The sequence below is a fragment of the Anolis sagrei genome, chromosome 6 (assembly GCF_037176765.1).
Source record: "Anolis sagrei isolate rAnoSag1 chromosome 6, rAnoSag1.mat, whole genome shotgun sequence".
In the NCBI taxonomy this organism is placed as follows: Eukaryota; Metazoa; Chordata; class Lepidosauria; order Squamata; family Dactyloidae; genus Anolis; species Anolis sagrei.
Window position 1 is genome coordinate 36,067,164 of NC_090026.1, and position 27,914 is coordinate 36,095,077.

Sequence of the window (27,914 nt, forward strand, 5' to 3'; positions counted from 1 at the left end):
AGCACACAAGCTCCTCCAACCACATGCTGTAACAAGGACTTCCTTTTGCCCTCTGCTCTAGTGTGCTGCGCATGATACTGTCTAGGAAGCATCTGTGTGGACACACACACACATATGTGGTATATATCTGATACAAACATAGTGTGCATGCATGTGTATGACACTGCAAACTAAGTGCAAAGACAAAGATCATAATATCACACATAACAGCAAAGGGATTTATGGAGAAACATGATGTCATTGACATCTCAAAAACAATACTGACATTCTAATGAAATACTTAAAGAGACGACAAAGGCAGAGTCGTTGGCTGAGAGACAACTTTCCATCACCACATTTTACAAGGCCTGGTCTTCAGCCTCACAGAGGAATACCAGAAAGACTAGAGACCCTTAAGAAGAAATCTACAGATATACAAATTATATAGACACATTATAGGAATCGTGGCCAGTCCTTTTCTGTCTGCTGTTTAGAACACACAACACAGGGCATCTCAATGTCCCACTTTTTGGTACTATCCCTGTTGGGATGTCTGATTATATACATTCTATGCTAGCGCAATTTGGTACAGTTAACCCTCTCTATCCACAGGATCTGTAATTATGGATTCTATCAATCACAGCTTTAAAATATTAGGAAAAGAACAATCTCAAACACTTATTTAATTGTTCATTTTATATGAGGGATGACATATTATTTATATTAGGAATTACACTCCTCTGTTGAGCCAGTTCCACTGGCTGCCAGTTTGCTACCGGGCACAATTCAAAGTGCTGGTTTTAGCCTATAAAGCCCTAAATAGTTCTGGCCCAGCTTACCTGCCCAAACATCTCTCTCCTTATGAACCATCTAGGACTTTAAGATAGTCTGGGGAGGCCCAGCTCTCGGTCCTGCTTCCTTCACAGGTGCGTCTGGCAGAGACAAGAGACAGGGCCTTCTCAGTGCTGGCCCCTTGGCTGTGGAAGACCCTCACTAGGGATATTAGATCTGCCCCCTCCCTCCTGACATTTCCTAAAAAAATCAAGACCTGACTCTTCAAACAAGCTTTTGCAAATGCAGTGTAATAGATAAATATGGAACTACAGAACGGCTTAGACCAGGGGTCCTCAAACTAAGGCCCGAGGGCCAGATATGGCCCCCCAAGGTCATTTACCTAGCCCTTGCTCAGGGTCAACCTAAGTCTGAAACGACTTGATAGCACACAGCAACAACAACAATCCTATCTCATCAGCCAAAAGCAGACCCACATTTCCCATTGAAATACTAATAAGTTTATATTTGTTAAAATTGTTCTTCATTTGAATTATTGTATTGTTTTTAAGTGTTTTTACACTACAAATCAGATATGTGCACAGTGCATAGAAATTCATTCATGCTTTTTTCAAATTATAATCTGGCCCTCCAACAGTTTGAGGGAGTTTCACCTGGGCCTCTGTTTAAAAAGTTTGTGGACCCCTGGCTTAGACGATACAACTTGAAAATGAGTTTAAGAAGAAGATGCTGATGATTTATGTTTTTAATGGTTTTTTGTATGTTTTTATATTATGTGCTAAATGTTTTTAAACTATATTTTATGTCTGCTGTGGTGTCGAATTGCTGCCAACTTATAAGCTGCCCTGAGTCGCCTTCGGGCTGAGAAAGGCGGGATATAAATACTGTAAATAAATAAATCAATAAATATTATTACGCCTTTGGATATAGTGGGACTTGAGCATTCACCAATTTAGGTAACCACAAGTTGTTGTTTTTTTTTTATCGTATCAGGAGCAAACTAAGGGTATAGTTGCAATGTATTTTTTTAAAAAAAACAAATACCACAAAGTTTGAAAACTTGCCATTATATTAAATATCCTTTGACCAGTAGCTGGCCACTTGGAGTTCCTCTGGTGTAGCTATAAGAAGGTTCTCCATTGTGCAAGTGACAAGGTTCAGGCTGCATTGTAGTAAGTGGTCTGTGGTTTGCTCTTCTCAACACTCGCATCCCATTGATTCCACTTTGTGGCCCCGTTTCTTAAGAACCGCCGCAAACTAGCGTCTTGCGAGAGCAAACTGTGCCAGCACGTCCGATGACGTCGAAGACTCCGCCTCTCTCTCTGCCTCTTTCTCCATGCCCGCGTGGTTTTTCCTTTGCTAGGGCAGCGATGCAAGCGTATTCTCGCTGTTGACAGAATGGGAACATATGTGGCCAAGCAAAGGTTGTTCGTGATGAAGAACAGACAAGCTGGGAGGAGCAACAACAGTTTGCTTTTGCCATAGCCTCCTGGGAATATTTTTCCCTTCCACTCTTTTCCTCGCTGCTGAGATTGCTGAGTGCAAGCTACTTTTGCACTTTGAATTCAGCTTGTAGCAATTGAAGTAAGCTGAGGGCAAAAGAAGGAAGTGCAAAGAAGAGATAGACAATGGGACCTTTTAATAGCAGGTGAAAAAGTAGGACAATAGAGGATCAATAAGAACTATCCCTGCCAGATCCAGAGAGTTGGATAGTATGAATGGGACTTTTTAAAAATGAGAAGCCTACATGAGATTGTCCAGTTTCTCAAATTAGATTTATTTTTTCCCCTTTTCCTTCCTTTCCTTCTCAGGGATACTGTATTTCGGTGGAAAATTAAACAGTTGATAGAAGGCAACGTTAAACCGATTAGTCTGTACAATATCATACGAGTTTTTAAAAAGAGGGAAAGTGGTAACATTTCCTTTTCCTTCGCTACATATAACATGCTGGATTGTATATATTTGATTAAGTGGTCTAGGATTTTAGTGCTATATACAGAATTCAGGATTCTAAGAATATCAGCTTTCAGTACAAAATGATCTAGTCTATACGACTGAGAAAAGAGTCTTGAAAACGTAAGCACTTCCAATGTTTTCCTCTGAACTCTCCAGAGCCGAAATAAGAAGCTAAACAGGACTCCTTACAGAAGTCCTGATCCCACTGGATTGTAAAGTAGGGTAGTTTGAGGTCAGAAAACATTCCTCTTTCTTCCCTTCAATGCAAAAAAAAAGCAGAAAAACAAGTGCTTTGTCCTCAGTGAATGGGTGGGCATACATGATCTCTCAACTGATAAGATATTTTTTGTTTATAAATCCTATGCCTTTTAACCACTGTGTGGATGGTTGAAAGTTTAATATGTTCGCATTTCACTCAGTTTAGGTGTCCTCCAGATTTTTGACATACTTACTTACTTAGGTGATCCCTCATAGCCAGAGGATGATGGTCCTCCAAGTCTAGTGTCTTGGTGGTGGGTTTGTAGGTAGCTGTGGAGCCCTATTCTTGATCCACATGTTCTCCCACAGTGATGACATTGTTTTCCAGGTGGAAGACAATCCCAGTCAGGGTTAGCTTGATGCGCTTTCCTCTTGGCACATTTCTCCCTTTCTCCCTCCATTCGTGCCTCTTCAAATTCTGCAGCATTGCTGGTCACAGCTGACCTCCAATTAGAGTGTTCAAGGGCCAGGGCTTCCCAGTTCTCAGTGTCTAGAAGGGCTTCCCACCTTTACTTGAAGACTTCCATCAAGGGAGATTATGGCTCACACTCGAGATATTTAATGTTTAGTCAAAATCTACTGGGCTTTAATTTAAGCCCCTGAGATTAGGTCTGTCCTCCAGATCACTAAAGAATCAACCTTTGCTTTCCTGTATGCAAGAGCCATTGAGGTACTTGAAGAGTCTTGTCAAGTTCCATTTTGAATTTCATGAACCCAAAAGACAGAGAAGTTTAAGCAAGAATGACAAACGGTTGAGACATGCTTGAGATAAAATTGGAGTAGATTATAGTTGCAGTGTTTGAAGAGTAATAAAGAGTTAAATAGAAATAGGTAAAGGTAATGGTTTTCCCCTGACATTAAATCCAGTCATATCTGACTCTGAGGGTTGGTGCTCATCTCCATTTCTAAGTCGAAGAGCCAGCGTTGTCCGTAGACAGCACTGTTGGTCACAGCTGACCTCCAGTTAGAGCACTCAAGGCCCAGGGCTTCCTAGTTCTTGGTGTCTATGCCACAGTTTTAAAGGTTGGCTTTAAGCCCATCTTTAAATCTCATTTCCTGTCTGCCAACATTACTTTTCCTGTTCTTGAGTTGGGAGTATAGTAACTGCTTTGAGAGATAATGATTGGGTATTCGGACAACATGACCTGTCCAACAGAGTTGATGGCATAGCATCATCGCTTCAATGCTGGTGGTCTTTGCTTCTTCCAGCACGCTGGCATTTGTCCGCATGTCTTCCCAAGAGACATACTGAAGGAAGTATAATAGACAAAGCTGCAAAAACTACCCCGTAGCTCAATGTTGGGGTCACAATAAATTCAGCAACAGTAAGATGTTTTTAATGCTATCAATTTACACAAATCTGTCAGCAACAATGTGCAGTGTTTATAGTGGACTCTGCAGAAAATGCTTCGGCTGTACTCTATAAAGAGTGCTGGCTATTTTCAGTAAATGTTTTATTTTTATTACTATTTTTATAACCTGGGATCATGTAAAATTTCTCCTGTGGAAAGGGGTTGCAAGTGGGGAAAAAAGTTTAAAAATCCCTGCTCTAAATATCCAGATATAGTTTGATGCAATGATTAGAGCTCAGAAAAAAAGCATGGGAGGCCAATATTCAGATCAAGGTTGAAATTCTAGCTGGGCAAAAAACTGGACTGATAAGCAATGGACCTGCATGATGAATACAAGAAGTTTGTGAATAAACCACATATGTTACTTTTAAAGAAGTCTACCTATTTTTGGTCTCTTGAGAACATGATTTTAACCAACATGTTTTAAGGGAAAGTAGATGTTTTTGAGCAACTGAAAAGAACACTTCTGAAATTCTGCTATATATTTGTGTGCATGTGTGTGTTGTGCGTGCGTGTGTGCGCGCGTGCGTTTAACAGCTGAGAAACCTAATTCCCTTACCTGAATGCTAGAGGATATTTACCAGGAGAAGGTTGATTCAAGAGAGTTCTTAACTCTTCTCAGGGAGATTCCTGATTTTCCCAATGGTAATTAATGCAATTTCCCAAAAGGTTATGGAGATTTCTATTTTCCAAAAGGTTATGGTATCATTTCCCCAAAAGGTTATGATTTCTAACAAGGTCATGCCTTTCCAAAGATCATGATTCTCCAAAAATATGTCTCCCTACTTCAGTGCTTCTCAACCTTCCTAATTCCGTGACCCCTTAATACAGTCCCTCATGTTGTGGTGACCCCCAACCATAACATTTTTTTTTTGCTACTTCATAACAGTCATTTTACTACTATTATAAATCATAATGTAAATATCCGATATGCAGGATGTATTTTTATTCACTGGAACAAATTTGTCACAAATACTCAATACGCCCAAATATGAATACTGGTTAGGTTGAGTTTGTCATTTGGGAGTTGTAGTTGCTGGGATTTATAGTTCGCCTATAATCAAAGAGCATTCTGAACTCCACCAGCGATGGAATTGAATCAAATTGGGCACACAAAACTCCCATGCCAACAGAAAACACTGGAAGAGTTTGGTGGGCATTGACCTTGAGTTTGGGAGTTGTAGTTCACCTATATTCAGAGAGCACTGTGGACTCACACAATGATGGATCTGGACCAAACTTGGCACAAATACTCAATATGCCCAGATGTGAACACTGGTGGAATCCGGGGAAAATAGACCTTGACATTTGGGAGTTGTAGTTGTTGGGATTTATAATTCACTACAATCAAAGAACATTCTGAACCCCACCAACGATAGAATTGAGTCAAACTTCCCACATGGAATCCCCATGACCAACAGAAAATACTGTGTTTTCTGATTATCTTTGGTGACCCCGCAGGGATCCTGACCCCCAGGTTGAGCAACACTGCCTTAATTGGAGATCTATAATGGGAATATTTGGGGAATGGAGCAGAGAAGTTCATAAGCACTTCAAATGAGCATAAATTAAGATGCTTTTCTATAAGCTGAATCTTGAATAGATAGAAGAATAGGCCTTTGAACACTTGCTGTCTATTCCTCCTTCCCTTCTCAGATTTGTGGCTAAGCCTTACATTGAGCATATACACAGCATTTTCCTCTCCATGCTCCAATCAAGTCTTCCAAAGATTACCTTCCTGATCAGAAAGCAAGACTTCCAAGCAGCCCTGAAATGCGTCATCACTAACATTAGAATATATTAGCTGCAAACCTCTCAAAAAACCTCCTTTCTGACAAATAGTTTTAAACGTCAATATGAAGGATTTGGATGAGTTATTTCAATTCCCACTCTTCATCAGTTTGAGAAGTGTGGTTTTGATGTCTTTTATTGATTGCATTTTTTAAAAAATGTGTCCTCGTATCGTCATAGTAGGCCCACTGAAATCAATGAAATGTAAATGAGTCTGGCGTACGTCCCATTTATTTCAGTGGGCCTACTGTAAGTATGACTAAATCTGGCTCCGGCTCTCCGATGTCCTTTCGCCCCACCCTCAAGCACAGACTTCTTTTTATTTTTGACAAGCCTTTGGCATTTAAGCAATTAAGTGTGGAAGATGGCTGTTGTTTCTCTCTCTCTTCCTTTTTTCTTTTTTTTACTGAAGTGCTTTAAGTGCATCTTAAAGCTTTAATTGCATTTTGGAGCTGCATTTGGTTTTATCTGAATTTGGATGGAACTCGCTGCCTCGAGTGCTGTTTTTAGGGAAAGAGCCAGGATATCAATTTAATAAAGACATAAACGTGTAATTTTCTCCAGGTATAATAACATCTTTTGTTCCCTTTCCTCTCCTCTCTTGGTAACTTTCCCTTCCTTTTCTTTTCCACAGAAAGGAAAATGAAACCGGGTTGCTTTTGTCCCATCCCTCACTTAAAGAAGGGCCAAATTTCTCCTTTCCCCCTTTTTCATCTGCCAGGACTTTTATACACCATAGTTTCTGCTTTCCATTTTCGTTTGGCCTCCAAGGTCTTTCTATAGAGGAGGCTGCTTCTCTCGGTTCCATGTCATGAGCACATTAAAAAAATCACCCACACTTTTTTTTGGCTCATGTTAACTTCCAGACTGTAGACAGAGGCATGAAGGAAACCTGTTAGATTTGTATCTGGCCTGGGTTGTTGTAGGCTGCTATCCAACAGCATCAGCATCTGCCAACATTTTGGAAGTCCGAAAGAGAAGGAGATTTATGTTCTTTCCACAGATCATGGAAGTTCCCGCCTCCTTTTCCTCACCACACCATTTGTAAGAATTGCTTTGCTGAAAGAGACCAAAAGTCTGTCTTGTCCACAATTCCATATTTTGATGAACCTGGAAAGCTCAGAAAGAGGCCATAAGCATTAAGGTCTTTTTCTCTTTAATTATTTTACTTTCAATTTTTGATATCCAAAGGTAATACCTACAAAGACGAATAATGACTTTTGATGACAACTGACCACTGTAAATATATGATTGTATTTTGCTATTTTAATGTTTTAGTGTGATTTAGAATATGATGTTTTAATGACTGTCTGTAATATTGATTTTGGAAACCGGCCTGAGTCCCTCGAATAGAGGTGAGAAGACCAGTATACAAAACTGCTAAATAAATAAATAAATAAAGTGCTCACCTACAAAGCCCTAAACGGTTTAGGACCCGCCTACCTGCGTGACCGCATCTCCATATATGAATCCACACATTCCCTTCGATCATCTGGAGAGGCCCTGCTCACGATCCCACCTGCGTCACAAGCGCATTTGGTGGGGACGAGGGACAGAGCCTTCTCTGTGGTGGCCCCCCAACTCTGGAACTCTCTCCCCAAGGACATCAGACATTTATTTATTTATTTATTTAAAAGTTTTGTATACCGACCTTCTCACCTCTCTTGAGGGACTCAGACCGGTTTCTAACCATAATATCACATACAATCAATAAAACATCATAATACATATTACAGTAAAACATTAAAACAACAATTACAATCAATAACTATAATGGTCAGTCGTCACATTAAAATCATTGCTCATCATCCTCCATCCATATCTCAGGGTGTTGGCTCACTCGTCGAATGCCTGTCTCCATAACCAAGTCTTCACCTGTTTCCGAAATGTCAGGATAGAAGGGGCGGTTCTGATCTCCAGTGGGAGAGAGTTCCAGAGTCAAAGGGCCACCACCGAGAAGGCCCTGTCCTTCGTCCCCACCAGACGCGCTTGCGAGGCCGGTGGGACCAAGAGCAGGGCCTCTCCAGACGATCTTAATAATCTTGATGGTTCATAGGGGAGAATACGTTCGGCCCCAATGTTGGCAATCTTTAGGAAGAGCCTGAAGACCTGGCTGTTCCAGTGTGCCTTTCCAGAATAGGAAACTCCTGGCATCATGTCCCAAATGCACTTTGTCAGTTTTAGGATTGTCTGCACATTGCACCTACCTCCAAAAACCTCTACATATCACCTGTCAAGTCCAGCACTTTTTAAATTTTGTCCATTACATTTGGCCCAGCCTTTAGGTTTTAAATGCGTCACGGTGTCATTGTTTTTAGTGTTTTATTGTTTTGCTTGATGTTTTATTATTTGCTTATGAGTTTTATTGTTGTATTTGTATGCTGTTGTTTGTTGGTGGCCTTGGCCTTTGTAAGCCGCTTCGAGTCCTTTGGGAGATTTTGCGCGGTATAAATAAAGATAATAATAATAATAATACCTGTTAATAATAATATTTACTTATTTGATCAGTCATATGACCATTTTAAAATAGAACACGAGTAAAAAACAAGGCAAAAAGGTGAGGACAGCAGCTGACCTTCTATTTATAGTCAGAATCTTATTTTCCTGGTTCTTCTTTCAGAAAATCTGCGCTTTTCTTAATAGCTTTCAAAATAAAAAGGCTTACTCTGATTGTGTTGGATCTTTCCTGCCCTTGCAAGAGGGATGTCAGGATATCATTTCTGTTGGGGGACCTGCAGTTGGATAATATTGGATGTAAATATCTGTCTCACTGTTCAGTATATGCTGGACAGTCAATTAAGAAATGTTCAATATCTTCCACTGTTTGTTCTCCCCAGACACAGAATCTCTCACTTCTTGGGATGTTACAGTAGCGCCCGGTTTGCATCATAATACCGAGTTGTTCAAACCTAGCCCTAGTATATATTCTTCTTAAGGGTAGTGGAAGTGGAATAGTTAGGTAGTGCTCTAAATGAATATTCCTTTTGTGGGAAGCTAAAAACCTTGTGGCTGAAGACCTACTTATGCTCTCTAGGTCCAGCTGTGCATAGACATCCCGAATGCGCCGCTTGAGCACTTGCCCTGCCTCCAGACCTAGAACACCCAGAAATTGCAAAGGCAGACCGAATCCAGCCAATTCATTATTCAGAGCCGCCATCCATGATGACGTCTGGTCATGCTGGACTTCATCCTCTAGACATAGGCGAGGAAGTCTACTGGGATCCATAGAGTTTACTTTTGACCAGTAATTAAACTGTCTCATTAAGATTTGAGCTTTTACTGGGAGTATTCCTAGCTCAGCCCTTACTGCCGCCGTCAGTGTTGTTCTGGAAAGGCCCAGGAGGGTGTGAAGCTGCTTAACTTGGAAGGCTTTGATCTTGGCCAAATTGATGTGCCCCCACTTTGGTTGATCTGTGGATATTTAGACCAGGCCTCCTCAAACTGTGGCCCTCCAGCTGTTTGGGCCTCCAACTGCCAGAAGCCCTAACAAGCTTGTTCAATTGTCAGGTATTCTGAGAGTTAAAGGCCCAAACAGCTGGAGGGTCGCAGTTTGAGGATGCCTGATCTAGACAGTTTAGCAGAGAGGGGGAAAGTATGCCTTGTACCTCAGGGCAAAGGCTTGGATCCATACAGTGTGTTTTTTAAAAGTAAATATTTGGATTGCTTTTGAGAAGCAGAGAGCCACTTTTGAAATTTTGTGCCTATAACAGTATTTAACTATTTAGCTTCATAGTCGTCATGAATTACTTCGAAGTTCTTCCTGCATCAGCATGATTAGATACTGAAATCAACCACTTCACTGTTGGGAGATATCTAAATACTGTTAACAGAGCAGCATTTCTCAACCTGGGGGTCGGGACCCCTGGAGGGGTCACCAGGGGGTGTCAGAGGGCCAAAGACCATCAGAAAACACAGTATGTTCTGTTGGTCATGGGGGTTCTGTGTGGGAAGTTTGGCCTAGTTCTATCATTGGTGGGGTTCAGAATGCTCTTTGATTGTAGGTGAACTATAAATCCCAGTAACTACAACTCCCAAATGTCAAGGTATATTTCCCCCAAACTCCACCAGTGTTTACATTTGGGCATATTGAGTATTCATGCCAAGTTTGGTCCAGATCCATCATTGTTTGAGCCTACAGTGCTCTCTGGACGTAGGTGAACTACAACTCCAAAACTCAAGGTCAATGCCCACCAAACTCTTCTAGTATTTTCTGTTGGTCATGGGAGTTCTGTGTGCTAAAATTGTTTCAATTACGTCATTGGTGGAGTTCAGAATGCTCTTTGATTGTAGGTGGACTATAAATCCCAGCAACTACAACTCCCAAATGACAAAAATCAACCACAACTCCCAAATGCCAAATTTGGTCCAGTGGATGAAAATACATCCTGCATATCAGATATCTACATTATGACTTGAAACAGTAGTGAAATTACAGTTATGAAGTAGCAACAAAAATAATGTTATGGTTGGGGGTCACCACAACATGAGGAACTGTATTACGGGGTCTAGGCATTAGGAAGGTTGAGAACCACTGTAATAGAGAGTTGAATAATTCTAACTCTATTACATCTCACAGATAGGCAATCTTTGAATGGGGCTCTTGCCAAATATGCAGGGAAAATATGCAAGTTTGCATTATGATGGGCCCGAACAACAGATTCCCCCCAAACTGAATGAAGTCACAGGCATGGAGATCGGGGTCTAATAGCTGTTTGACAGCTTCCTGTTTTGCAGTGTCAGAAACAACAGGAAGTATATTCGATATCTGGCAAGCTTGGTGGAACACAAGTTGTGCAGATCTATGGGGTGATATTTTGTAAGTTCAGCTGAGGCCCCATTTGCACTGCCATTTAATCCAGTTTCTGATTCCAGATTTTCTGTTTTGGATTATATGGCAGTGTAGACTCATGTAATCCAGTTCAAAACAGATAAACTGGAATCAGATACTGGATTATATGATAGTTTAGATCCAGACTTACCAGAATGCTATTCCAATTTCACGTGGTCCCCAAATTCACACTGCTCTTCTTTTCTCACAGCATGCTATGGAATTGTACAAGTTCCCACCGGACCATGGTTCTGTCGAAAATGTGAATCCCAAGAAAGAGCCGCCAGGGTGGTGAGTAGAAGCTGAAACAACATCCAAAGCATTCCCATACAAAACCAGGCCAAAACAGCCCAGCATACTGGTTCCCGCAGTGGTCAGTCAAATGTTTCTAGGAGTCCTTCCACACAGCCCTATATTCCGCAATGTCAAAGCAGAAATCCCACGTTATCTGAGTGTGGATCCAGATAACCCAGTTCAAAGCAGATATTGTGGGGTTTTCTGCCTTGATATTCTGGGATATAGGGCTGTGTGGAAGGGCCCAAGGAAACAGAATATGTCCTCTGAAATGGTGTATACTGCTCCTGAAATTGGAGGCTTCATCCCTTGTTGTTGCAGCTCATGCCTGTGTAATCAGATACTTCCTCCGCAGCTATGCAGATCTTGTTCCAAGAGCACCATTTAGAGGTGGCTCAGTAACAGTTTTGCTCTCTTCATTTCTTAAAGACTGCATGTGACCCTTCTGTATTTTCAGGAGTACCAGTGTTTCTATTGTGCTCACCCGCTTCACACACTGAGTGCCTGTTATTGAAAAATAATAACAAGGATGTATGCTCTGTTACGTAGGCACACAAAAGGCTGTTTGTCTGAAAAGGGGAGAGGGAGGAATTACTCCATGGGATGAAATTTAATTTTAAAGGCTGAAGAATTGCGCTCCTATGCCAGGGATGCCAGCTTTTTAAAGGCATTTAATGGCAGCTAGAAGTGTAGGTAGGAGTAAGCAATAAGAGACATTTACCCCCACCCTGTGAGCAGGTTTAGTTGACATTCCTTGTAAAGACACAGGGCTGGGACAAGGGGGGGGGGGGGGTTGTTTGGTTTAGATGTACCTTGATCAGTTGGCAACATTACCAAAGGAAGCTTAAAGGACATCAACCTCTTAAGAAGTTAGACAAGAACTGTATTGTCTCTCTCAAACCCGAACAGAACACAGCAATTTTTGAATTCAACTAAGTCCACTGCCACCCAGTGGCTAATGAAAATTTTTACATATCTCTTTCCTCTTAAAGAGCAGTTTGGTTGGGTCAGACGTCCTTTAACCGTCTTATAATTTGGCACATCTCTGGAATATGGTGCAGTTAGCAAAACCATGATGCTGTGATAGACAAGGAAAGTTACAAGAGTTGTAGGTACAGTTCTGGATCCAAGATTTGGGAAGCCCTCTAGCATGGCATCACCTGTACCCCACTTAAGGCTAGAAGAGGCAGTATATCCAAAGAAAGTTTAAGTGGCTATTGATGGTGCTCTATGAAAAATCAACATGGGACCACCGTTGGGATGGTGGACAACCAAGTGGTGTTAGGATCCCTGGCAAAAGCTGATGTCTTGTTACCTTGTGGAACAAATTCAGAGAAAGGGACTGAAAGGGGGCATAGTTTTACATAAAATTGTCCCGTGATAGCCATCCACTACATGGCTACCAGCCTCATTCCAGTTGACACAAATCTAGGAAAAAACATTATGAGAACTACCACTCCTTTTAACTTCACCCCAGCAACAGCAAGAGTATTCCTCTGGGCAGCTAAACCAGGAAATCCCAATTGGATGGTCCCCCATGAAGGTCTTCCTCCAGGGGCAGGCCCGTAGCCAGGATTTTGATTCGGGGGGGGGGGCTGAGTTTGTTTCGGGGGGGGGCTGAGTCCGAGTGAAAGAGGGTCTACCCTAGCAAACCTTTTGTTTTGTAACCCCAATACCCCCATGCATATGAGATATATTGAGTAGGGTGATCAGATCATGATATGAATAAACATAACAGTTTAAATAATGCACCAGTAAGGCCTTTTCGCGAACCACCATGAGAATTTGGGGGAGGGGGCTGAAGCACCCCAACCCCCCCCCCCCCCCCCCCCGGCTACATGCCTGTCCAGGGGCAAACCAGGAATGGGCAACTTGGAAGTCCTTGAACAGACTCAGAAGTGGAGTGCGCAGATCAAAAGACAACCTGGCAATATGGCACTACCTAAAAGAACCCCACACCATGTGTGACTGTGGAGCAGAACAGACAATTCTGCATCTGTATGCTTGTCCACTGTGCCCTGCCTCATGTACAGTGGAAGAATTGTTGGAGGCTACAGACAATGCCATTGCTGTTGCTCATTTTTGGTCAAAAGATATTTAGCCACCTGCGCTCCTTTATTTTTATCAGTTTTATACTAATTTATGCAGTGCTTTTGATATGAAATAAATAAATAATTTATGTGGAGCCAGCATGGTGTAATCATTTCAGTGGAGGGCTAGGACACTTGGAGACCAGGGGCCCTTCCAGACAGGCCCTATATCCCAGGATCTGATTCCAGGTTTCTGCTTTCAACTGGATTCTATGAGGCCACACTGCCAGATAATCTTGGATCAGCATGGACCCCATCGTCACAACTTCTGTATGAGACAAGCCAAGTTGGAAGAGGAAGCTGGGAAAGGATTATTAGGGGATGGGATGGGAGTAGAGCCAGGCTCCTGGAGGTGAAGGAGGGAGGTAGAAAGTAAGCAGAATTCTTCGAAAGTAGGCAGAAGGGTTTGTAAAAATTCCATTTTGGACTCCCAACTCCCAGCATGTCTGTGGGCAATTTTGAAAATAGTACTCCCAAAAGAGTAACCTTTCCATATGCTGATCTATGGGATGGTACGGATTGAGCTCCATGGAAGAGAAGTCCAGCCAACGAGGCACTGATGAGGAGATATCGGTGGAAAATAGCACAAAGAGTACAGAGTCCTGAAAAGGAGGACAGGTACAGTAGAGAAGAGTTCAAAATGGAGAGAAAAGTATGAGAGAGTTGATGGGGAACACCAGAAACCCAATCTGACCTAAACCATAAGGAAAATGTAACTCCGGTTCTTAGGTTTATTGAGTTATTGCAGGTGTGGTGAGCATAACTTGATGTTTGGTTTTACAGTCAGCCCTCTGTATTTAAAGATTTGTCCTCCCCAAGGATTCAATCATCCATGACTTTAAAATATTCACAGAGAGAGAGAGAGAGAGCTTATACAAGGGATACTATTTTACTTTGCCATTGTATGCAATGAGACTTGAACTTCCATGGATTTGATATCCATAGAGCAGTGGTTCCCAACCTTTGGTCCTCCAGGTGTTTTGAACTTCAACTCCCAGAATTCCCTTACCAACTATTACCAACCTTACCAACTATTAGGAATTGTGGGAGCTGATCCAAAGGATCTTGGAACTAGTCTCCAGGAGATACTAAGAGCCCGCTATATAACGTCTGCTCTATTGTGCTCTACTGTGGTACAAGGGTGAGAAGGGTGTTTCCTCCAGCACGAGGAGGGTCATACCAGAGAGCATTGTGACATGGGGCAGCCTCTGGCATGCTTGCAATGAACAGATGCATGCATACAGCCATCAAGCTGCCCAGGCTTGATGGGTTTGGGAAAGAAAGCTTAGCTCTGTCAAGTGTGTCAGCTGATGGAGAAAGCATGATAAACTCCCTCCATACATTATTGGGGGAATTTTGCAGGAATCAAATAAGGAGTCTCTTTGCTGGAATTTTGTGACACCCATTTTGACAAGAGGGAAAGAGGGTGTGGAGAGTAGAAAAGAAATCATGCCCACCTAAAAAATAGTGAAACCTATTTGCTTCTTCTATAACAGTGGCTCCCAACCTGTAGTCTATGGACCACCAGTGGTCTGGAAGAACAAAAATATGGCCCGCAGCCTCACCATTACTACATCGTTGCCTTGAAACCACACAGCAGCAAGAGCGACTGGTCTCACAAAACCCTCTTATAGTGCTGAAATGGAAATATCATCTTTAGATTATTAAGTATGGTTTTCTGTGCCATTCAATGATTATTGAATGGCATATGTTCTGTATCAGAAACTAGAGCTGATGTGGTTTATCCAGTGCAATTTTCTGAATCAGCACCCCAAATAACCAAATCAAATCTAAATTGACTAAAAAATTTAGTACCCTTTTGGAGAATGGTCCCTTGTCAAAGTGGTCCCTCGTCAAAAAAAAATAAAAATTGGGAACCACTGTTCTGTAACCTGGCCTCTAGAGCCTGAGAATGTTACATGTTGTTTAGACCTGTAGTTGGAGCCCAAAATGTAATTTTCCAAGTTCTACGCATTTTAGGTCTTGTCTATACTTGCAAAACACCCTGGACTCATATTGAATGAAAGCCTGGCTGTCCCCATGACATCCAGTGACTTCTAGTGACTATTGTGGGTTGGGCTTTTTTTCCATCTTGGACTAGAAGCAGCAGTAGCGGCAACACAAAGGAAGTGAGATATGGATCTCTCCAGTGGAGTGATGCACTCCCAGAACATCTGAACAATAGTTCTAGATTCTGAACTGCTCTGGGAAAGGTTCAATTGCCCAATATAGATGAGCATTTCTTCCCCATTTCTGTTTGGGTACAGCATCCAAACGTCAAGTTATCTGGGAATGGTGGGAATAAAAGAACACAAGGCTAGGAAAACCTGAGCCAACTGTCTTGTACCTTTTAAATATATTGGTGTTTTCTGTAGGTTTATCACATATAAAAAGTAAAGCATGGAATCTCAAAGTGTTGTCCCAGATGTTTTGGACTTCAAACTCCCAGAAATCCCAGAATTATGGCCAATGTTTAAACATTCTGGGACTCCGAATCCCAGAATTCTGAAAAACCAGAATATAAGAACCATTGCTGTGTGTTATATTTGATGGGAGGAAAGTCTATATCAGGGATCTTCATACTTTTTAAACAAAGGGCCTGGTCACAGCCCCTCAAACTGTTGGAGGGCCTGATTATAATTTGAAAAAAAACATGAATGAATTCCTATGCGCACTGCACGTATTTTATGTGTAGTACAAAAAACACTTAAAAACAATACAATAATTAAAATGAAGAACAATTTTAACAAATATAAACTTATTAGCATTTCAGTGCTTTTGCCTGATGTGATAGGATTGTTGTTGTTGTTGTTGTGTGCTTTCAAGTTGCTTCACACTTAGGTTGCCCCTGAGCGAATTCCGGGCAAATGACCTTGGAGGGCCATATCCACCCCCGGGGCCTTAGTTTGATGATCCCTGGTCTATATAGTGTGACTCCTGTATCCATGAAGGATATGTTCCAAGTCCCACTATGGTTATCTGAAACCACATATAAAAGTGAACCCTGTATTTTGATTACATTGGGGTTTTTTTTCCTTTGTGTCAGGAGTGACTTGAGATTCAAGTCGCTTCTGATGTGAGAGAATTGACTATCTGCAAGGATGTTGCCCAGGGGATGCCCGGATGTTTTGATGTTTTACCATCCTTGTGGTAGGCTTCTCTCATGTCCCCGCATGGGGAGCTGGAGCTGACAGAGGGAGCTCATCGGCACTTTCCTCACATTCAAATCTCCGACCTGTCTGTCTTCAATCCTGCTGGCACAAGGGTTTAACCCATTGTACTACTGGAGGGGGGGGGGGGTCCAATTATATTGGTGATGGAAGTATACCATAGAATATAATTGGAGGAGTTAGAGAGGTTGACAGACATTTCCAGGGGAATTTTTTTGAAGAATGTGTAGCTGAAACTGGATATAAAATCTGTGGATTAGGACATTGTTATATAGTAGCATCTTTAGGCAGACATTTGCAATTGTCATAGATGTATGTGAATAGCCGTAGATTGTAGGGTTTTTCCCCTGAAGTTTTTTTGCAAAGCTCTAATTCCTCCTAATTAGTGTTGTGGGTATTGCTTCCTTTCAAGCTCTAAATCTATTCTCTTTGCCAGTACTGATTCATTACCAGATTTAAAAATGCTTATCTTAAAACATACACACATAGCAGAAAACCTTTGAGAGCCCTTTGGGTATATACAGACTTACATAATTTGAGCGGTGAGCCTGCTGTGAACGCTCACTCACCATATCCTTTGTAAATGTATCATCCTGTGTCCTAAATCGAGGTCAGGGGAAATTGATTCTGTGTGTTTACAGTAAAAAGGGGAAAAAAGGAAGGAAGCTGCGTACAATCCCAATTGGCTGGAAATTGGTGATATCACTAACTTGCATCCCTATTTGTCCTCAAAGCAATTTCAACAATGAATGAGAATTCTGCTTTTTAAAGATACAGTGTAGGGAAAATGTACTTTGACTGAAGCCCCATCTACACTGCCATACAGTTCAGTTTTAACTTCATTATAATAGTCAGTGTAGACTTATATAATGCAGATTGAACTATTATATGAATTATATGAGTCTACACTGCCATAAAATCCAGTTCATTCCAGTCCATTCTGAAACTGGATTATATGGTAGTGTAGATTGGGCCTGAGTCAGTGCATATCTAGCATCTTCAAACTTCCATAAGAAAATATACTAGGTCAGCCTTGACAGAACGGACCTGGATGGACCAATGAGAAGTTTTCTAGACTTCGTGCTGGGAGTTTAAAGAGACAGACAAAAAAAGTGGGGAAAGCACTAAGGCCCCCTTCCACACAGCTGAATAAAATCCCACATCTGCTTTGAACTGGAATATAGGCAGTGTGGACTCAGATAACCCAGTTCAAAGCAGATATTGTAGGAATTTATTGAGCTTTATTGGCCTTAGTGCTTTCCGCACTTTTTCTGCCTTGATATCCTGGGTTATATGGCTGTGCGGAAGGGCCCTTAAAAGGGCCCTGTGCGGAAGGGCCCTTAAAAGACTAAATGACACAAAACATTGTTTAGTTTGTTTTCTAGCATGTCTGTCAAATGAGCCAGTATTGCATAGTGAGTTGGATGTTGGACTAGAACTCTCAGCTTGACTAAGAAAATGTACTTAGTGACTTAATGTAATATAGGAAACTGCATAAGTGCTAATTAACTGCTGGTAATAACATTAGCAATAACAATAATTAATTAACTGCTGGTAATAACATATACCTTCAGGTTAATAGTACTTCCATGGGCACATGTATTAGGGGTGTGCTATTCGGTTAAATCCCATGCCATTCTCAGAGTCCAGATTTTGGTGGTCCCCTGATCTGTTTTTCAGGAACCTCCCAAAATTGGGTGGGAAAAATTATGTTTTTTGTTACTCTCGCTCAGCCTCAGGGCCCTTCCACACAGCCCTATATCCCAGAATATCAAGGCAAAAAATCCCACAATATCTGCTTTGAACTGGGGGCCCTTCTATACAGACCTATATCCCAGAATATCAAGGAAGAAAATTCCATATCTGAATATGGACTCAGATAACCCAGTTCAAAGCAGATATTTTGGGATTTTCTGCCTTAATATTCTGGGATATAGGGCAGTGTGGAAGGGCCCTGGGTTATCTGAGACCACACTCAGATAATGTGGGTTAAACCTCTGTGCCGGCAGGACTGAAGACCGTCGCAGGTTCGAATTCAGGGAGAGTGCGGATGAGCTCCCTCTATCAGCTCCATCTCCTCATGCGGGGACATGAGAGAAGCCTCCCACAAGGATGGTAAAACATCACCAAAAAAAACCATCTGAAATCCCCTGGGCAACGTCTTTGAGACGGCCATTTCTCTCATACCAGAAGTAACTTGCAGTTTGTCAAGTTGCTCCTGACACGACAAAAAGAAAACAAAACAAAACACTCAGACAAAGTGGGATTTTCTGCCTTGATATTCTGGAATATAGGGTTGAGTGTAAGGACCCCCTGTGAGGTTGCCACCAGTCATAAATGACTTTAAGACACACAGCCACAAACATGTGAAAGACTTTGTGATTGCTGGGAGAACTGAAGCTTGGTCTTTGAAGTGAGGTGAACAGGCAGCACAGAAGTCAACAAGCTAAACTAATTATTTACATTCTTTGTTTAAAGTTCCCCAAGGATAGTTACTTCTGCCAACCTAGTAGTTCGAAAACATACAAATGTGAGTAGATCAATAGGTACCGCTCTGGCGGGAAGGTAACGGCGCTCCATGCAGTCATGCTGGCCACATGACCTTGGAGGTGTCTACGGGCAACGGCGGCTCTTTGGCTTAGAAATGGAGATGAGCAGCACACCCCAGAGTCGGACATGACCGGACTTCATGTCAGGGGAAAACCTTACCTATATATATATCTTATAAGCCGCTCTGAGTCCCCTTTGGGGTAAGAAGGGTGGCATATAAATGTCGTAAATGAATAAATATACGCCAGTTCAAAGCAGATAATCTGGATTTTATGTGGCAGTGTAGAGGGACCTATGTCTTTGTTTTGTCCATCTTGCTAACAATATATTTAGGAGTCAATAAGATGCTACAATTATCTCAAAACTCAGTTTAGTGCATAGACTCTATCATCTGAGCTAAGCCGTGTATTCCATGAAGTGGTAATTTAGATACAGGTGCCTCTGGGCATACGCAGAGTGTCAGTCAATCCTAAGTCACTACAGCTGGATTCCAGTGTCTGTGATAAACAGCCTCCAGATGTCCCAGATGTTCCTGGTTTCGGGAATTATACACCATTTTCATCCTGATTCTTCTTCATGTTCCCAAAAGGCCCTGCGGGGATGTGCCGCTCCTTTGGATGAAGGATATGCTAGAGCTGATTTGCTTTGTAAAGGAATTGTCTGGCTGGCCCTTTGAGGCAGTCTGGTTAGGCTGAGGCTAAACTTGAAGGAAGGAGTGGGGGGGGGGGCTGGGAGGGTGAAAGCGGGGAGAAATTATGTGAAGGCTTTAACAGTCATGTTCCAGCAAGAGTATTAAAGTCTTCCAAAGAGTGGGTGGGCCAGTTGGCTGGCTGGCTGGCTGGCTGGCTGGCAGAGTTGTTTAACCCTTCCCATTAATGATCAGAGCTTTGCTAATAGTGTGGTGGGAGGGGCACTTTGATCCAAGGGAGACAGAGGAAGCTTTTCAAGTGCAAATTTCCCTTACGTAGGGCCAGCGGGACAAGCTCATCCCTTAGAGGAGCAGCCCTGCATAACTAGACTTCTACCCCTCAAAAGGCAGCCCATCAAAACTCACCCCCAAATCTCTGCTTTTTCTTCGACTCCTCCATCCATTCAGTTGCTCTTACGATTCTCTCCACTGCTTTCAATGGCTGGCACTGGAACCCTGGTGGCGCAGTGGGTAAAACCCTTGTGCCAGCAGGACTGAAGACCAACAGGTCACAGGTCCAAATCCAGGGAGAGCGCGGATGAACTCCCTCTGTCAGCTCCAGCTCCCCATGCGGGGACATGAGAGAAGCCTCCCTTACTTTACTTTACTTTACTTACTTTACTTTACTTACTGTAGTGCGAGTAGGATTGTCTTCCAAGATCGGTGTACTGGCAGTGGGTCCGTAGGTGACTGTGGAGCACTATTCTTGATCTGCATGTTCTCCCGCAGTGAGGGCATTGGTTTCCAGGTGGAAGGCGGTCTCGGTCGGGGTTGGCTTGACATGCCTTCCTCTTGGCACGTTTCACTCTTTCACCCTCCATTTGTGCCTCTTCAAATTCTACAGCACTGCTGGTCACAGCTGACCTCCAATTAGAGCACTCAAGGGCCAGGGCTTCCCAGTTCTCAGTGTCTATGCCAGAGTTTTTAAGGTTGGCTTTTAGACCATCTTTAAATTTCTTCACAGCCTGTGAAGAGATTTAAAGATGGCCTAAAAGCCAGTCTTAAAAACTCTGGCATAGAAACTGAGAACTCCTGGCCCTTGAGTGCTCTAATTGGTGAGAGCTGATAACTGTGAGAGCTGTTCAGAAGTGGAACTCTCTGCCCCAGACTGTGGTGGAGGCTCCTTCTTTGTCAGGATTCTTTGGATGCGATTTTCCTGCTTCTTGACAGGAGATTGGACTGGATGGCCCAACTCTATCATTGTATGATTCTATGATAGATCCAAGGGCCTCCTGGTGGTGCAGCAGGTTAAACAGCTGAGCTGCTGAACTTGCTGACCAAAAGGCTGGTGGTTCAGATCTAGGGAGTGTGGTGAGATCCCGCTGTTAGTCCCAGCTTCTGCCAACCTAGCAGTTTGAAAACATGACCTTGGAGGTGTCTATGGACAATGCTAGCTCTTCGGCTTAGAAATGGAATTGAGCAACACCCCCCAGAGTTGGACATGACTAGACTTAATGTCAAGGGGAAACCTTTACCTTTACTTATGATAGATCCCCTGCCAGAGTCACCCATCACAGCTGCCCAGTAGCTGTTTGGCAGATTTTGTCTGGCTTCTCAGCAAAAGCCTGTCTATTTATTTATTCATTTGCCATATTTATACCCCAACTTTGTCTAATATGAAAGAAGTTACTAGCAGCATTTCTGTCATCAGCATAGCCACTGGCCTCACAGAAGGATGTAATCCCATCATTTCACAGGTGAGAATTGGCATACCAGAGTGTAGTCGAAATCACAGAATTTATTAAAGAGGAAGAATACACAAGCTAGGAGAGGCTATGGCAGTTAACTTTTGCCTGAGTACATGAGAAGAGCAAGATAATACCTTCAAAATTAGGTAAATAGTACAATTATTTTAAAAATCAATTTAACAAGTTAAAAGAAGACATATTGGAGCTGGTTAAAATACTTTAAAATGACAAAACAGTGGTTGTTGTGAACATATAATGGGGGAAAGAGCCATGTAGAATGCCTTGACTTCACTGAATGTAGTAAAAAGATAAAAGTCACTTTCACATACATTTCATCTCTTAAGTCTTTTCTAACTCATTTCTACATTACTCTGTAATTTTTTAAAAAGGAAATGATCAGTTGGAAAATTTGCATTTACAACTTTGGTTGTTGACATATTTTCTCTCCGAAATGCACATCTAAAAGCACATTTAAGGGCATTTTGCTACTTTTCTTTTGAGCTACAAACTGTGACGAAAGTGTGAAAGCTGAAGGAATGCTTTCTGTTCTGCACGTTAATCTGCTAGACCAAATGACTCAAGCATGAAGCAATGTTTTATTGAAAAGAGAGCTTCCTGAGGTGGGCAATGACATCTGCTAGACATTTTGGACCACGGACTACAACATTTCTAGACCACATAGGGTTGTCGGATTGAAAACCGGAGATGGCCCCTGCGTCTTGAATGGTTGCATATAAGAGGGAATCTCAGCAGGTGCAGCTTATTATATGGTTGTATGAAAGTGATATATACTTTATTAAAGGTAGAGGAGCTGTCTCCAGTTTTCAATCTGCCATCCCTATAGGATTGCCTATTCTGACTGCAACTTGTCAAGGTTAAAACCCTATGCATGGAGAGGACACCAGACTGCCCACTTCTCAGCAATTGGTGAGCCTGCTCTGTCTGGTCAAAAATAATACCTCTTCCCACACTCTTCAGATCTTTTCGTTGCTCATCAAAAGTTTTCGGAGGGTACAGAGTTGGTTCAAAGGAAGATCAAAGTGCATACTAAGGCCCCTTCCAAACCGCTGAATAAGATCCACCATTTCTGCTTTGAACTGAAATATATAGCAGTGTGGACCCAGTTCAAAGTAGATATTGTGGGATTTTCTGTTTTGATATTCTGGGTTCTATGGCTGTGTGGAAGGGCCCTAAGCTATAGGTATATAGTGACCAGGCTAACTGCAAAAATCTGGAAGTATTGATTTAAAAAGTCACTCTCCCAAATTCTTCTCAAGGCCAACTAAGGGCCTTGATTTTCTGCCTTGATATCCTGGGTTATATGGCTGTGTGGAAGGGTCCTTAAAAGACTAAATGACACAAAACATTGTTTAGTTTGTTTTACAGTATGTCTGTCAAATGAGCCAGTATAAGCACCGGGGCTGTGGTGCAGCTGGCTGGGAGTCAGCTGCATTAAGATCACTACTGACCAAAAGGTCATGAGTTAAAAGCCAGCCTGGGTTGGACTGAGCTTCTGATCAATTTGTGTAGCTTGCTGTTGGCCTTTGCAGCCCGAAAGACAGTTGCATCAGTCAAGTAGGAAATTTAGATACCGCTTATACGGGGAGGCTAATTTACGATGCCATAAAAATCTCCACCAAGCATGCAAAGAATAAGGAAGTACTTAATCAGCATCACAAATGGACGGTGAAGCGACAGCTCCCCTGGTGGCCAGAATACCCTCATGAAAAAGCTGGAATGTTAAATAGCCTCTGTGTGCCTGTGTATATATGTTGTGTGTCTATGGCATTGAATATTTGCCATGTATATGTACATTGCAGTCCATCCTGAGTCCCCTGCAGGGTGAGAAGGGCGGAATATAAATACTGTAAATAAATAAATAATATTGCATAGTGAGTTGGATGTTGGACTAGAACTCAGTTTGACTAAGAAAATGTACTTAGTGACTTTGAGCAAGTTACTCTCGCTCAGCCTCAGGGCCCTTCCACACATCCCTATATCCCAGAATATCAAGGCAGAAAATCCCACAATATCTGCTTTGAATTGGTTTATCTGAGTCCACACTCAGATAATTTGGGATTTTCTGCCTTGATATTCTGGGATATAAGGCTGTGTGGAAGGGTCCTAAATTGTTTTCCTACACGAGGGAGAATCCCACATGCACCTCTCTGCGTTCTATTACTGGCAACAAAATTACATTAATAACTAATAACATATCTTACAATTCGTGATTATAATTTGTAGCCAGAAACTTCTACCTGGGATGTCTGCTTCCTTTTGCCTAACAATAGAAGTGGCTCTGGGGCAAAATGTTAGTAATTAATAGTTATGGATTGATTTCTGCAGGTGGCAATTGAGTTTGGCCTGTAATCCACTTGGGTGGGCTAAAGGGTGGGGATAGACGTGGGTTGTCTCTGGCTCTGAAATGAAAGTGATTATTTTAAAATCCCAGCTTTGAATAGGAACCAAAACCCACATAATCCAACCTCTTGCCCCGAAACTCATCTGCAACCTGCGGAAGTTGGTCTCTGTAGTCCACATCACAGCTTGAGATGTTGTGTGGGCCCATTCCTATCTGTGAGTTAACTATCTCTACTGGAGAGTGGTTTCTGACTTTCTTTCTTTTTCTCTAAATCAGGGCATATTTGAATATTATAAAAATTTCTATCATTTCTGTGCTGTTCCATTAGGAGCAGTTGAATTGCTTGGTAAAAAAAGACCTTGGTTTTGGAAAGGCATCACTTTTTAGAGATCATAACCTTTTTGGAAAACCAGAATCTCCATAACCTTTTTGAGAAAAATGGCATTCACAACCATTTGAAAATCATAACCTTTTGTAAAAGTATGATCTTCTAGAGAAGAGCCAAAAACTAGTTTGAGTATGATCTGGTCCCTCTGTTATGATCTGGTCATTGACCATAATAAATGTATTGTCAAAGTCTTTCATGGCCGGAATCACTGGGTTGTTGTAGGTTTTTTTCGGGCTATATGGCCATGTTTTAGAGGCATTCTCTCCTGACGTTTTTCCTGCATCTGTGGCAAGCATCCTCAGAGGTAGTGAGGTCTGTTGGAACTAGGAAAAAGGGTTTATATATCTGTGGAATGACCAGGGTGGGCCAAAGAACTCTTGTCTGCTGGAGCTAGGTGTGAATGTTTCAACTGACCACCTTGATTAGCATTTGATGGGCTGGCAGTGCCTGGGGCAATCTTTTGTTGAGAATTGATTTTATGTCCCCGATTGTTTCCTCTCTGTTGTATTGCTGTTGTAATTTTAGAGTTTTTTAATACTGATAGCCAGATTTTGTTCATTTTCATTGTTTCCTCCTTTCTGTTGAAATGGCCCACATGCTTGTGAATTTCCCCAGGCACTGCCAGGGGAAAAAACATTGCCCCAGGCACTGCCAGGCCATCAAATGCTAATCAAGGTGGTCAGTTGAAACATTCACACCTAGCTCCAACAGACAAAAATTCTTTGGCCCACCCTGGTCATTCCACAGATATATAAACCCATTTTCCTAGTTCCAACAGATCTCACTACCTCTGAGGATGCTTGCCATAGATGCAGGCGAAACGTCAGGAGAGAATGCCTCTAGAACATGGCCATATAGCCCAAAAAAACCTACAACAACCTGACCATAATAAAGTTTACTTATTTGCTTACTTGTTTGTGTAAAATCTCCTCTTCAGTGGTATATATCCACATGTACTTATGCAAGGCAATTTGGTTTTCAGTTGTTAGACTGATAACCTAGATGTCTCTGATCAGAAATTATGCCAATGCACAAAATATAACAGTTCTTCATAAGTGTTCTTTTCAGTGCCAAAAAACATCTACTCTCCCATAAAAATCTTGTTTCTATATTATGTTCTCAAGAGCAAAAATAAACTTTGTTAAAAGTAACATAGCACAATCTTCATGTATTCAGCATACAGGTACATAACTTGTCAATCCAGTTACAGATAGGTTTGAAGTAGTTTCTCCGTGCAGGTAACACAGGGCATCTTTCCTATAACCAACAACAACATGAGTTTGCTCTTACCAGTCCAAAGTCTAATGGTGTCTCGATGTTCTAAAATAGAGTCTGAGCTCAGAGCAGTCCCAGATCTGATCATGTGGTTTGCAGCCTCAAGAAACATAAAGGGAAAGCTGCATACCAAAACATACATATACAATACAGTAAACAAACAGGATCATATACAAAATAAATTAGTGCAGGCTTGAAGAAGGTTGCTATTTCCAACACTTGGATTAAAATTCAGCTTTTAGGGATAAATCAGTCTTGGCATAATGAAGAGGAGTGGTCACAGTTACTGCATAAGGATTTTGAATTTTCTTCTGCTTGTTTTCGGATTTTGTAGCTATCCAGTTCACTGAGCCCTCAGTATCCACTGGGGTTTGGTTCCTGTCGATACCAATATCCATGGATGCTCAAGTCCCATAATAGAAATAGCACTGTAAAATTGTCTTCATTGTATACGACAGCAAAATCAAGGTTTGTTTTTTGGATGTTTTAAAAATAGTTTCAAGCCTTTGATGGTTGAATTTGTGAAATGCAAAAAATTCATAGACAAAAAGAGCTGACGATATATTGCCTGTGTTTATCATCATACTGGTTGGGCTCTTACACAATGGAGATTACACATATCTAGTGAAGAAAAAGACCAAGCATCTCTAGTTCAAACATTATGCGTACTCTGAACAACTTGATCCAGTTTACTGTTACTTTATTCTCAAAGTTTCTTTCAGAATTGGGATTCGAGATGGCGATTCTCTTTTTGAGGCTCAGTCCAAGTATTGTAATGTAGGGAACGGTAATATTGGCTTACCTCAAAGAATTGTTATGTTTCAAATAAGGATAGATAACGCACATGAAATATTCCAAAGACTCTGAAAGCACTCTGACACAATGTTAAGCTTTTGTTGTTTATTCTTTAGAAGCCTTAATCTTTTTCTTGGCCTTTTCTCTTGGAATTTCAGAGGTGTGAGCTGTGTCCCCATAAAGACGGAGCACTGAAGCGGACCGATAATGGAGGTGAGATTCCCTTTGTGGGTAGCAGCGGCAACCTGAAATTAAAACCACAGCCCAGTGAGCAAAGGCCTCCTTATGAGTTTTTTGGAATAGTTTGTAGACCTAAAAGACAACAAAGAGTATCAGCACCTTAAAGAATAATTATTTTATTTTCCATCAACTTTTGTAGACCGAAGCCCACTTCTTTGGGCATATCCTTTTTAGGCACGGGTTATTGAAGTCCCTGGTGGTGCAGCAAGTTAAACCACTGAGCTGCTGAACTTGCTGACCGAAAGGTTGACAGTTCGAATCTGGAGAGCGGTGAAAGCTCCTGCTGTTAGCCCCAGCTTCTGCCAACCTAGCAGTTTGAAAACATGCAAATTTGAGATTAGGTACCGCTCTAGCGGGAAGGTGACGACGCTCCATGCAGTCATGCCGGCCACATGATCTAGAAAGAATCTACGGACAATGCCGGCTCTTTGGCCAAGAAATGGAGATGAGCACCACTCCCCAGAGTTGGACACAACTAGACTTAATGTCAAGGGGAAATCTTTACCTTTACTTTTTCTTGTTAATAGTTTATTATTTGGACAAAATCTCCCAGAATAATTTAGTGCCTTTTCCCAACATAGGTAATAAGGAAGATATTTTTGTGTGTGTAGAGGAACATTTCATCATCTTAGCCTACACCTGCTCTCTGAAGCATACAAATTTATTGTGTGTGTGTGTTCCTTCAGGTCGTGTGACTTCTAGCAACCCCATTAATTTTATAAGGTTTTTTTAGGCAACAAATAATCAGAGGTGGTTTATTATCTTATTACCTAAAGAAAGCTCTATCTCACCTCACTGCTGCCTCCCACTGGATATTAAGGCCAACTGCTTCTCATAACTCAGATGCAAACATCTCTGTGACGTTTCACCAATGGATGTACTTAATATGTCCTTCTTCCAGGCTGGGCCCATGTCGTCTGCGCTCTGTACATCCCCGAGGTGCAGTTTGCTAATGTTCTCACCATGGAGCCTATTGTCCTCCAGTATGTTCCCCATGACCGGTTCAACAAGGTAAAAGAACCTTCTTCCTCCCTTCAGCACCTTCTGTCTTGGATTGTCAGTCCCTTCTCTCAGAAAACCGCTTTTTATTGACCTCTTGTTCCCCTGTCCTGTCATATAATATGCTTTCTACATTATGTTTTGTAGCATTTTTATTATACTTCCAATTTTTAAAAAAATATATAAATATTTTACAATTTAAAGGAATACAGCTTGACTCAGTTAACAAAACCTCTGACAAAAACACTCAATCTTACAATCTTTTTATGGCCACCCAGCTCCTTCCTTTCTTGTCTAGTAGTAACCAACCCTTGGTCCTCCAGGTGTTTTGGACTTCAGCTTCCACAATTCTAAATACCTGATAAGGTGGCAGGGATTTCTGGGAGTTAAAAGTCCAAAACACCTGGAGGACCAAGGGT

The 27,914-nt window shown here is 41.8% G+C and overlaps 1 protein-coding gene across 4 annotated transcripts in view; it reads left to right on the forward strand.

Moving 5' to 3' along the window:
* Positions 1-27,914, forward strand: part of MLLT6 (MLLT6, PHD finger containing) — a 170,294-nt gene that overhangs the window by 17,393 nt on the left and 124,987 nt on the right. For all 4 annotated transcript variants that reach the window (XM_060780942.2, XM_060780943.2, XM_060780946.2 and 1 more), the window contains exons 2-4: positions 11,168-11,247; positions 26,415-26,469; positions 27,398-27,507. In XM_060780942.2, coding sequence (XP_060636925.2) covers positions 11,168-11,247; positions 26,415-26,469; positions 27,398-27,507 — 245 coding nt within the window. The remainder of the gene's footprint in view (positions 1-11,167; positions 11,248-26,414; positions 26,470-27,397; positions 27,508-27,914) is intronic.